The sequence below is a fragment of the Eurytemora carolleeae genome, unplaced genomic scaffold, assembly GCF_000591075.1.
Source record: "Eurytemora carolleeae unplaced genomic scaffold, Eaff_2.0 scaffold44, whole genome shotgun sequence".
Lineage (NCBI taxonomy): Eukaryota > Metazoa > Arthropoda > Copepoda > Calanoida > Temoridae > Eurytemora > Eurytemora carolleeae.
This window is the reverse complement of record NW_019396339.1, coordinates 82,302-95,653: the sequence shown is the minus strand read 5'-3', so window position 1 is coordinate 95,653 and position 13,352 is coordinate 82,302. Positions and strand designations below refer to the sequence as shown.

Sequence of the window (13,352 nt, the reverse complement as noted above, 5' to 3'; positions counted from 1 at the left end):
TATCCTTTTCTTTTTCTGACATTTTATGAAGGGTATGTATCTTTGCGTATTTATGAATCAACTGTTTTTTTGAAAAATTATTGTTTTCATTTTTCAGTTTTCTCTATAATAGGGAATCGCGCATTTCTTGCTTCGGAGGAAAATGGCGAAATTATCATAGTTAAACAATTTTTATGCAACAACAACGAGATACTTTCCAAATTTTTGATCAGATGAAGGTTTCAAGGGTACTCTGGTGAATCGGTAAAGACACTCTTTAACACTTTCTGTCTCAAAAGGATCCTTTTATCCATATTTATAAATATATTTAACCTGTCTATGACCCCAAGATCAAAGATAAAAGTTGTGCCTGGCAAAAAAAAGTCGACATTCAGTATCTTTGAAAGTCATATTTTCTTTATCCTTTTTATGCAACAACAACGAGATACTTTCCAAATTTTTGATCAGATTAAGGTTTCAAGGGTACTCTGGTGAATCGGTAAAGACACTCTTTAACACCTTCGGTCTCAAAATGACGTATCAGGATCCTTTTATCCATATTTATATATTTAACCTGTCTATGACCCCAAGATCAAAGATAAAAGTTGTGCCTGGTAAAAAAGTCGACATTCAGTATCTATGAAAATTTGAATTGAAAATTTTTTTGTCTATTTATACTTTTATTTTAGTCAATTATAAATCCAAATTTTTCTTTTTATGATTGATGTATAAATATATAGATCATGAATGTACATGTGAACGAAATCTTTATATTTTTTAAGCCAACAAATAAAATTAAAAATTAAATTAAAATAAAAATAACTGGAAAATTGGCATTCATGGTTTCCTTGCAAGATTTTAACAATAAATTTTTTTTATATTTCAGAGTGAACGGATATATTCTGAGAATATGGGGGGAAGAGTGTTAGGTAGTGAAAATTATTTGTTTTACTTTAATTCTTTTTTGGCAGATTTTTTTCTAAGTTTAGTTTATCAGGAATACCAAAAATCCTGAAGGAATGGGGCGAAATTACTCAACGCATTTTTTGGGTCCTCTACAAGTTTTGTGATTATATATATATACATTTCAAATTATAATGCAAATCGGTTTTTAAGGTATAAAGGGAAAGAAAGAAAAAAATATTTAAAATAATTGTTTACAAAATTTTATATTCACTCACGGGAGGTTGCTATTTTTAACCTTGAATTTTTTAGATGATTTCATTCGTCTGATTGAGACAGCGGAGAGACTGGAAAATCTTAGCACGTAAATTCGTCTTTTATTAATAAAAAAATTAAAGGGACTGTAAACATAATTTCATTTGATCCTCCATGCGCAAATCACAATTATTCCCCTAAAACATCTGTATAATCAAGAACATAATTTATCAGATAATGGATTAGAGGGTACCCTTGTGGGTATGGACATGCCCATCTTAAGATAGATGGTCAATTGAAATTATGACGAGAGGCCCTTTAAATTTTAAATTGTCTCTGAATTCCTAACTATTTTTATTTTTTAACTTTTTTTGTATATTATGCAAATTTTTTTCTTTATGATTCAACGAAACATGAAAACTATCTTAACTTAAACTAAGGCCGGCATCCTTACACAATTCAAAACAATATCTGAATAAACTTTTCAGTTCTTCAAATCATTCTGAGAGAAATCAGCAACAGAAAATTTTTCCCGTGGTGAGTAGTTCTTATTTATATTAGATTGTGTTTGGTTGCAAAGCCAATGTTCTAAATCAGGATTTAGATGCTTTAAAGATGTACTTAAAGAATTTAAATACAATTTCTTCATAATCAAACTTCAAGGCCCTACTAATAAATTGTACAGTACTGTTACTGTATTAAAGGTTTAAAACTTAACCTACCCCTTCAGTTTTGGTACATTGTACGATACTGTATATACGAGGGATGGAATCCCCCGGACATGAGCCTCCCATATTTGCTAGGCAGACCGAGCCTCCGCAATGCAGTAACGAGCCCCCGCCATACAGACCAAGCCTCCGCTATCCAGACCGTGCCTCCGCTATGCAGTAAACGAGCCTCCGCCATGCAGCACAGCTTTTTTTAAATGTTGGTTTTTATGTGTAATGAAAAATTCAAGATTTTTTGGCAAAGTGGCAAAAGAATTCTACTAAAATTTAGAGTTATTTATTGATTGTCATGATTAAAAAACATATTCGGACTCATAAAGTGGTTCATATAAGATTTATACTAAAACTTTTAACATTTCTTAGCAGAAAGGAGAATGTTTGGAGAAATATTTCGGAAAATTTAGTTTGTTTTGTTGTAATCTTTGATTAAAACAATACCTTTCTTTGAAAAATGCTTAGATTTAAATAAATGATACAAATTTTCTAGATTTAATTTGAATTAAAAATAGGTATACATTCAATCAACGATTATAAAAGATGAAATTAAGTTACGTTTATTGGTCATAATTAGGCACTTTTTATAATAATTGATAAATACTTCTCATCTTTGAGAAACCTCTCATGCCACACTATAGTCGAAAAATTTGTAAAAAAAATCTTTTTTAAAATTTAAAACATAAGTTTAATAAAACCTCCTGTAACAAACGGCACATTTTGATGTTTTGCGCATGCTCATTACTGCACAGCAAATCTGGGAGGTTCGTGTCTGCATAGCGAAGGCTCATGGCGTCCGGGGGTTCCCTCCCTCACTGTACAGTGTACATATAAGTATTCTAGGTGTCTACTAGAGATAGATTGCATATAGTACTGCATATACTATGTATGTATAGTTATACAGACTCCCTCTCTGTCTTGTAATAATACAAAGAGAGAGCCTGTTCTTCGCCGACCACGCGTAACTCCTTTGGGCTTCTGCCTCAGGATTATTGTGAACGAAACACACTTTAATCATAAAAAGACGACATCTAGTGTCCTATCTGTTTTTTAAATTAATTTATGATGTATAGGTTCCGCCCCTGCAGCTCCCCCCAGCTAGTAGCAGGAGTAGAGGGTCTGCAGTACACTATATTGGAGCACCAATATCTCATTGTGGACTCACAATTTCAGGTGTTGAAAAGATAGACATGTCTTTTTGAGATTTATTACGTCATTAATCTGTGAACCTAATTGAATTTTGATTCCTGCAGCAGATATTTAGAAAATATTCCAAGGATTAAATTTTTAAGATTTCCGAAAATAGAGAGAATTTGGTTCAGAGTTCAATTTATTGAATACATCAAACATTTTTGAGATTTTTTTAGAACAGAAGGAATATTATTATCAATATATAGACATGAGGACATCTTTTCCTCATATATATATTTATATTAGTTTAATAATGTTCTTACTAAACTTATAAGGAACTAGTACAGGAACCCAGATTAGCCTGTAAACTAAGTTATATCTAGACAAGTCGAGCTTCTTAAGTTCTCAACTCGAAACTTTTAAACCAAGCTAAGAACATTTCTGTTGTTCTACCGAGTTCCGCAAACAAAATGTGTGGCAAATCGGTCGAAGGGTTCATGAGTTATTTATCAGATATGCAAATAAACAGATATATTATACAGATTATATAATATATATATAATTTATATCTATATTGCATTTAAGCTCTGCTAGAATAAGTATAATTAACTAAATGAATTTTCATGAATACACAGAAGAACGACTGAATTCTGTTTTGATCAACACATTTAAAGAATATATTTGATCGATTTTTAGCTTTTTAACTTTTAAAACTTTTTAACTTTAAAATTTTTAAACTTTCTTGAGTAAAACGCAGAACTACTTGTGGACGAAATGCCCTCCAGGTATAAGAATGAAATGAAAAAAGCTGAAAGTTAAATTAAGAAAACGAACAAACATTCAACCATCAATCTGTAGTCTCCTTAAAAAATAATGGTAAATAATCATTTTTGAGAAGCTCCGTGGCTTAGTGAGTAGCGTCACTAATTACGGAACAGATGCAGAGTCCTCTGTTCTGACTTCTGAGATTGCAATTCAAATTAAAATTGCAATCTTGCTTGCTCCTAGCATTCCAACCGTTGGTATAAAATAACAGTCGTTGTTGGAGGTCATTACGTTGGATGACATAAAATAAAAACCTGCCAACACTCAAATAGGCCAGGGGTGACGTAAAAATTAAGTAGGTTCCATGAAGTATGCGGGTCCATGAGACAGTTGTAAAAAACTTCTCTGGTGCACGGACCTTACTCCATTTAGTTGGTGTCCAAAAAAGTACTTCACAACAAATTTCTCATTTCTCTCCACGTGTTGGTAGAACTCACACTTCTTAGTATCATTCAGGAAGGATCTTGACGAAAACTTCTTCGCAAACCTGCAGTATTTAGAGAACTCACACAATGTGTGTTCCACAAGTTTACAGTTGATTGTCTAAGGATGAGGTCAAAAAAGGGTGAATAGCGAGATCTTTTTGGTAATCTAATTTTAACAAATATCTATGAAATTTCAAAAAATTTTAATAGACAATCTGGTAGATCCACGAAACTATGAGCAGTTTTGGAGAAAATGCGCGAAATTAATCACGAATCATTCCATTGCAGGGATAATTAAAAGATGTTAAAACTTCTTTATTTAAAAAAAATCAGTACTTTTATTCCTATAATTTCGAAATAAGACACTAATTACTCCACTGGTGGGATACTAATTACCACAAAGGACCATAAATGTGGAACTAACATCTACTTTTTTACTCTACAGAGGTTTGGTCCATCACCATCACCGAATTTTAAACCATAAATACTATACTGGAGGGATAGTAATTACCACAAAGGACCATAAATACTATACTGGAGGGATAGTAATTACCACTCTAGTCAATAATCCTTAGAAGTAAAGTATTACATATTTTGATCTTTTGATTTTAAAACATGTTTTGCATTAACAGTGTGTGAGATTTGTGAGATATGGTTCAAGTCTAAAAATACAATTTTAGTTTTTAAGAGAAAATCCGTGCCAACTGAAAACATGATATTACAGGACAAAGTACAGATCGAAGCAGCTCAAGGACATCTCCTCCCACTACTGTGTTAAAGAGAGAGAAATCAATACCACCAACTCCACACTCATCTCGTCCTCCTAGTGCCACCCTTTCTCGTCCTCCAAGTGCTACCCCTTCTCGTCCTCCCAGTGCTACCCCTTCTCACCCTCCCAGTGCTACCCCTTCTCGCCCTCCCAGTGCTACCCCTTCTCGTCCTCATAGCGCCACCTTCTCTCGTCCTCCGAGCGCCACCAATTCGCAGCCCCCTAGCGCCACCTCTTCCCGCCCATCTAGCGGCAATCCTTCCTGTCCCCCTTCTCCTGTCAAACAATCCAGAACATCCTCCCAGGACCGAAAGTCCCTCCCTTCCTCGCCTCTGCGACAATCTATCCCACCCTCTCCTTCTCCTAATTCCCCCTTTGTAAGAAGAATATCAAGGGATGCTCTGCCAGCAGTTCGAAAAAGTCCACGGTATAAACAAAATATTTTGCTTGGCTAAAGAGATTATATGTATAAAAGTGGATTAGTATTGTCTGAACAGAAAGAAAAATTTACAATTAAAATATCTAAATAATATCATATGAAAAAGTAAAATTAAAAGTATGATAAAAATCACGTGCTTTTTTCTCGTTTTTTAATCACTTTTGTTCAGTTCTGCTGCATGTAGTCCAGCGGGCAGTAGGAAAAATTCAAAAGGTGATTTTAAGTAGATCACAAGAAAATGTTATATTTTTAATTGTCACTTGATCGTTTTTTTTGTGGGGGGGGGGATTTTTTTCACATTTTCAATCTTAAAAATGTCTAATGGATTAACCATTCATTAAAAAGTTGAGATTAAAACCTGTAAATGAATATTTTAGAACCAGCATATTTATTCCTTCAAAAAATTTAATTGAAAGTAAAAAAATACAAATTAAAAACATTTCAAAACAGCAGAAAATGAATTGTTCAAAATTCACCAATTAAGGGATCAAAACATTTACCTTAAAATGCGGATTTCAGCCTTTGAACCCAATTTTTTTTTCGGGGGGGATCTTTCTTTTTAAAATCTCACTTCCTTCATTCTAAATAATAGTTTATAATAAATCTGATAAAAAAAAAAAAATTACAAGAAAGTTCAGCTATGTTATTTAAAATCATTTTCCATACTTCCCAGCTACATGATGTTTTATTTTTAATAAGCTGAGTTGACGGATCAAAGACGACCTCCGAGACCTCGACCTATGTCAGCCTCTCCCAGTCCGGTCAGGTACAGCGAGACTGAAAAAAAAATTGTGCAATAGGAAGACGACATTTAAATAATCTTATGTGTCTTTGATGTTAATATTAAGCAAATGGTTTAATTAGTAGCTTCACACTCAACTTTAAAATGAAATAGAGCTGTGCTCAATGTCAAAGTGAATAAATACTAAAGTGGAACTGGCTAAGGCAACGACGACAGGTTGGGACAAAATGTAAATATCGTCTTCAGTTAGAACTTCGAAATTGCATTTTTTTAATTTTCTAAATTTTTTAATTTTCTGATTAGTCCCTTAAATCTAAATTTAGAACTATAAACGATCTTATATGATGTGGGACACCCTGTATATGTATATATATTATTTTTAAATACTTGGGACATAAAATGTCGTCATCCAACTATGAGTTTGGCCCACTTTAGTATTTAATCACTTTGGCTCAATGTACAATTGGTGTAATTCATATTCATTGAAATAATTAAAAAGTAAAAATAAAGAAAAAAGGAAAAAAAAGAAAATCGGGAAAAAAATGGAATTTAAATAAAAGTTCACATATGATAGGGAAAAAATGGAAGAAAAAAAAACTGAGGAAAATATTTTTAAAAAAAACTATAATGTGAAATAACTACTACAATTATTAGAGTAATTTTTACTTTTTCTAGATTTAAATCTTTAATCGTTCATATTTTTACATTCTAGATCTCCTCCCAAAGCTGCTGAATATTCCTCTACACAATCCTACTCCAGTAGTACATTTTCCTCAACCCACTCTTCTCCGGAGAAATCCGGGAAATCATCTTCAAACCCAACCAGTTCAAGGAGTACACACAGTACAAGACGAAGCAAAAGAGTCACTGATCAAGGTATGTACATACATGGGAATTAAGTAACGACTTTGATTTTAAGCCATTGGCCTAAGCAGATTTTTTTCGGGAGTACAATATTAGTAGTATTAACATTAATCAGATGACTTTACATTAGTCTTTGAAATAGATTCCGGCACTCTAATCTATTTTTATAAATATAATTAATGGAACGATAATAATTAGCCCTATCCTGGCATTCTAAAATGTGGTCTGCCTTTTTTGTGCTTTCAAAAGCACTGGAGATATGAATGATTTTATTCAAAATATGAATGATTTTCGTAAATAAAATTGAATCCAAACAATTAAGTTATATTTCTTGTAATATTGAACGCACAAAAAAGGCAGACCACATTTTGGTAACGCAGCATTAGGGATATTTTCGTTTTACTAACAGATGACAATCAATTTAAAGATAAAAGTCTTCAGATTTATTGTCAATTAATTCCGGTTTTTGTGATTAGAACTGTACAATGTACATAACTTTTTATGTTATTGATATAGAGTCTTGTGATTAGAACTGTACAGTGTACATAACTATTTATGTTATTGATAGAGTCTTGTGATTAATGTGACCATTGTGTATTATTACAAATTTTACTTGGTAATTAGTAATGACCAAGAAATTGGTTAATTTGCATAAATTTTTCTTTTTTAATATTTGAAATCTGTAGGTGATGTTAGACAAGAGGAGAATAACAGTTTATCCAGCAAGAGAAGTTCTTGGATTGCGTCAACTTCTAGATCAGAGAGATGCTCCCCAAGGTAGATTTTTTTAGACAAGAATGGTGTTTTTCTTCATGTTCTTTCACAATCTTCCTTCCCACATTATTTAGAGCTTTTCGAAAATATCTACAAGAATAACTATAAGTTCTTTAAATATGATTTTAGAGAAAGAAAAAGTTCAGACCAACTTGAAGAGGAACAATCTGGAATATCTTTAGAAAAAACAACAGCTAATGAAACAGCAGGCTACACCAAGAAAAAAGTTAAAATGGCGGACAATAATCCCACGAGGCAGGGACTACTAAAAAAGGCGGGAAAGTCTGAAAATAATTTAAAGAAGAATGAAGCCCCCAGAAGCCTACCTCTGAGGGGAAGAAGACGACCTGTAAGTGCTCCGAATAAAAAATCTGGAGTCTCCATTAACCATCCAACGCCTGTTGTCATTCCTCCCGCGCCACTAGGTTAGTTTAAAAAGTTTTAATATAAAATATTACCGCTCAGGATGTTTTCAGAGTTGCATCTGCAGTCATTTAATTATCGGCATCTGTGTTTAAAGAAAAAGGAAAGACGAAAAGTATTTCTCTGTTTCTTTATTTTCTATATAAATAAGTAATCAAAACATGATTTGAAGTTTTATTGTATATTCCCTCAACTCATTTACAATGGTACTATACTGCCAATTTACAAATGGGTGCTGTCTTGGCCTTTTGGTCTTTTTAAAAGGTTTAAGTTTCCGAGAATATCATGCATCTTAGAATAACAAGTTCAATTATTAATTATCAATTATCTCTTTTTATTGGCTGCAATGGGGAAATGGTTTATGTTGTAAAGAGTTTTTATTAAGATTTTGGTAAGTTATAGCTTACCATTTTTATAGAGGACACATCCAGTCAACTCAGAAATGCGGGATTTGGCCATTTTCCTTTTGTAAAACTTTATCATTATATTCATTTGATTTCTTGATTTCTCTTTAATCATATTGAAGACTAAATAAGACCATCCACTTAAAGATACTAAATTTTCTCATTATAGAACATAATTGTCAAATACGGTTACTTTGATGTAATTTTATCCATTTATCCAGATATGAGAGTATACAATCATAATTATTTGACTAATTTGATGTTTTGTACATTATTTTAAAGGGACTGTATACGTATAATTTCAAGTGGCCCTAGCTCCCTCAATTCTAGATTTACAACAGAAACTGGCTGGAGTCGTATTCTATTCTATTCTATTCTATTCTATTCTATTCTATTCTATTCTATTCTATTCTATTCTATTCTATTCTATACTATTCTATACAGGAGACTACAGTGCTAGTCTAAAACTGGTTGGAGTAGATATACCTTCTAGTAGAAGAGAAGGGACTAAACTCACAACACAAGAGGTATTAAGAAAATTCTTGTCAAAGGAACTGTATACGCAAATTCAAATGACTTCAGATTGACAATGGTACCCTGAAAAGCTTTATCTGATCATGAATTAATAAGATATACACTTTTACTAATTAAAAATTGATCATTTTGTGTCATAGTTTATCTACTGTTTTACGGATTTATGCAATAGGAGAGAAAAAGGAAATTGTCCAAATCAAACACCTTTTAGACTAGAAAAACGACGATGTATTCTACGATTTAATCAGATAAAGGTTTAATTAAAGTTTCTAAACTTTAAAGAAATGGGTCCTTGAAATTTAAACTCAACCTGTTTAAGGAACATATTGTTCTTCATAAAATGCACCAAACATTAAAAAAATCAAAAGGCTCACTAAACTATTTCAACTGTTAGACCCCTAATTTTGTTGGTTCAGGTACTTGTTATGCTTGGACAAAATTTCAAAAAGTTAAATTTTATTTTCATATTAATTAAGGGCTTTTCAAATATGTTAATTTACTGAAATTTTTAATATGTTTTAGATTTTACCCATTTCCGTTCCTTTCGGCTTTCAGCTTTACCCTACAACATGCAGTAAAGAACATAAAACTTTGTTCTCAATCAAAAGTAGAAACAATTAGTGTTCTAAAGCAATCCGTTTTTAAGTTATACAAAGAGAAAATCAAAAGGAGGGGCTGATATTCAACCCCCCCCCTCCCCTCTCCCTCCCCCATTCAAGAAGGATAGGGTTATACAAGTTTTCCCACTGCTTTATACACAATATTTGGCATTATGTATCAATTACTTAGCAATAAAATTTCACATATATAATTCACATTTTACTGGATTTGTCCTCAAATCTACACGCTTTACAGTGATGAGGAAAATGATAGTAAAAAATAAACTCTTTAAACAAAAATGATTACTTCTGCATTCTTATCTACTTCTCATATTAATAAACAAGAAATTTCATCCAAAAAAATGGGTTCCCTTAATTACTAAACTTGTAATAAAGAAGCTTGTTTACTATTAAAACTTAAATAAAAAAGTCGTCTATATTTTGTTGATATAATCGCCTACCCCCGTATATGAGCAAAGAGCATGTATTATATAATAGATAATAAAATTCTGTGAGAAAATACCGACAAAACAGTCTTGTACCGTTGTACGCTGGCACACGTGGGTGTCGTCCTCTTGAAATTAGTCAACACTCCCTTTAATTCTATCTGTTTGGAGTATATACTTTATATGCATCAGGGGACCAAATGTAATTGAGAAAAACACACTAAACATCTTAGCGCTAATTGTTTTAAGCTACCTCTATAATTAAGTAGATAAATGGAGAATGTTTTTTTTGGCCCACCACAATTCAAAATTGTATGCTTCCTGCTTTTTTTTAGAGTTCAAAACGTAGGATTTTAAATTGTACAGGGTGTCTCAATAATCATCGGAGTTAAGTGACGACTTCGACGTCGTCTTTGCTATGAACTAGTTGTAATAACGAATTTCCTAGTATGCATTAACAAATATTAAATCAAAATTAAGTTTTAACGACCATTTTGAAATTGTTACACAATTCCAATATTTATTAGGACCCCCAGATCCAGAATTTGGAGCAGTCCCTTTAATCTGCATATTACAGGTGGTAGTGAAGGTGAATGCTCCGACCCTGAAAACCAGGCTGGCCGGCCGATCACAATCCTTCTCAGATCTCAAGAATATTATTCAGAAAGGAATGAACAAATCAGAGTTTGACCAAATCAGAAAAGATTTGAAAAATGCAGTTTTTGAAGAATGGTATTTTAAAAAGTACACGGAAGCAAAGGAAGCTAAATTACGACAGGAAGAGGAGGAGGAAGTAAAACGGAAACAAGAAGAGGAAAAAAAGAAAGAAACCGAAGAAAGGGCCAAAGAAGAATTTGAAAAATGGATGAGTAAAAAAAAGAAAGAAACTTTTCAAAATAAGCTTATCTCTAAAACTGGGAAAAAAGTTGTGGAAAAGAAAGTTGACAAAGAGCTATTAGAAAAGAAGAGAAAAGAATGGATGGAAGAAAAAGATAAAGAACTCACAGCTTTAAAAGAACTTAAGAAGAAAAAGAAAAAAGATGCCGAAGAAGCAGAAACTGAATTAAAGAAGAAAAAAGAAGATGCAGACAAGGCTTATAAAGCCTGGAAGGAAGAAAAAATGAATTCCTTGAAGAAAAAGATTGAGGAAGAGAAAGCTAGATTAGCAAAGAAGAAGGAAGACGACATAGAGAAAAGAAAAGATGCTGACGCAGCATTCAAGGGTTGGACCAATCATAAAAAAGAAATTCTGAAAAACAAAGAAAAAATAAAGGAAAAGGATAATTTCGAAGAGAAGGAAACGAAGAAGAATGTGAATGAGGAGGCGAAAGAGGAGAATGCAAAATTAGCATATCAGGCTTGGTTGGAGGATATAGAGAGGAGGGAGGAGGAGGAGCAGGAGAGGGAGAAGGAGGAGAGAGAAAAAACAAGATGGCGGCCTCCCTGGTATCCGGTTGGACCCACGAGACAAATAGTTTGAGGGGACAATCAACGAATTTTAGCTTTCAATTGAAAAAATTAAGAGTCACAATAACGTTTCAAATCAGAATATGCTCCTTGGATACAATCCCCGGGTTTTCTAACTGACAGCAATGTGGATTTATATTTAGCAAAATCAATTCAGAAAATGAGCAAGTTAACTTTCCAAATCTAGAAAACAACTTCATGGACACAAAAGGTTTAAGGTGTTTAACGGATAAAAATTGATTTATGACTGTAGAGGAAATTTCAAGCGACCCTGAAATTAAAATAGCGGCTTTTCCTATTCACACCAGTACCCTTTTCAGCTCTGTCTGTGTAAATATTATGAAGTTATCTCTCTTGAAAGAAAATGTCAGAATTCAAATAAACACTTTTCCAGAAACAAAATATTTATTTTTACTCAGATAAAGGTTTTAATGGGCAGCTGCAACTCTTTAATTGAAGAGTCAATTGAAAATAGGTTTACAATCTCTTTTGCAATGGATATAAATGTTTTTCTTAAATACTATTTCCAATTTCCAATAAAAAACTCCACGTTTTGTACTGAACAGAGGTTTATTTATTAAATACAGAGAGTTTTGCTACACAATACACATATATTATAGTAAGGGAGGTCGATCTTGAACATTTTTTCGAAATCTAAATTGTTTAAAGAACTGGATCTTTAAGAGTAAAAAGATTTTTCTAAGCAATCAATTTCATTTACAGGGTTAATTAGATTTCTAAGGAAATATTTTGTAACCACCAATTCATCAAAACATACTAATACTAAGATTTCAGGGCGCTTCGTGCCCATCTTTTACTTTAATTGTAAACATTTTCGTTAGATTGTATTCACGGATTTTCAAATTTAAGACATTAAGCAAAGTATTTATAAATGAATTATCAATTCTAAAGATATTATTCTCCATTTTTAGTCTTTCGATATTTTATAAAGTTTATAGTTGAGGCCTTAGACGCTAACAAAAATTCCACTTTAAAAAAGATTTTTTGGTTAATATACAGAATTTTACAAGCAATTATTGATTTGAGAGAAAAACATATTTTCTTGAAGTATTTTTAATTTCAAATATGATGTGCTATTCTGAGTAAAACAAGTGGAATTTCCAAAATCTCACAAAGAATTTATCTAGGGTATAAATACAATTCTGCGCATGTGTTTAACCCTAGGTAGGTATAAATACAATTCACTTAATGTAATCCAGTCAAATCAGGGAGGGAAGGCAACCTCCCCCACAGAGCTTCCGAACCTCATTTTACCTATTTGCGGCAGTGCGCGTCCCCAGAGGTCTCCGGAACCTCACCAAAACAGTCTTCCGGGAAGAATCTTCCTTTTATAATCGTCAAAATGTCTACTTAAAACTGGACTAATTTGATTATTTAAGAATCGATATAAAGTATCCTTAACATTTGCATAATATTTTTTTTTACAATCAAAGTTCGGGCTGGAAATTTTGTTTGAAATTGTGTTTGTGTTCGTTCTGATTTGCGGTATGGGGACCATTCTTTCTAACACATTCAACGTTCGGAACTTGATAATTTTCTATTCCATATTTGAAATTTTGTACAACTTCAAATCCCTTGAACTTGTAAATAAAGAAATTTACGTAAACGGATAAACTTTCAGAAATTCGTT

At 32.5% G+C, this 13,352-nt stretch overlaps 1 protein-coding gene across 1 annotated transcript; it reads left to right on the top strand.

The window, feature by feature from the left end:
• The first annotated feature begins 869 nt into the window (after nt 1-869).
• Nucleotides 870-12,264, top strand: LOC111701270 (microtubule-associated protein 9). Its single transcript, XM_023472466.1, has 12 exons — nt 870-908; nt 1,195-1,246; nt 1,626-1,674; nt 2,933-3,032; nt 4,965-5,436; nt 5,618-5,661; nt 6,148-6,214; nt 6,903-7,066; nt 7,741-7,831; nt 7,958-8,253; nt 9,100-9,182; nt 10,812-12,264. Exons 1-12 carry the CDS (start codon nt 890-892, stop codon nt 11,712-11,714), a joined length of 2,340 nt encoding a protein of 779 aa, XP_023328234.1. The 5' UTR covers nt 870-889; the 3' UTR covers nt 11,715-12,264.
• The last annotated feature ends 1,088 nt before the right edge of the window (nt 12,265-13,352 follow it).

What these genes read in the sequence shown, in the direction of transcription:
- LOC111701270 (XM_023472466.1), top strand. An exon ending in GCAGTTCGAAAAAGTCCACG is followed by an intron (nt 5,437 to 5,617) that starts GTATAAACAAAA and finishes ACTTTTGTTCAG; the next exon opens with TTCTGCTGCATGTAGTCCAG. An exon ending in CAGTAGGAAAAATTCAAAAG is followed by an intron (nt 5,662 to 6,147) that starts GTGATTTTAAGT and finishes ATTTTTAATAAG; the next exon opens with CTGAGTTGACGGATCAAAGA.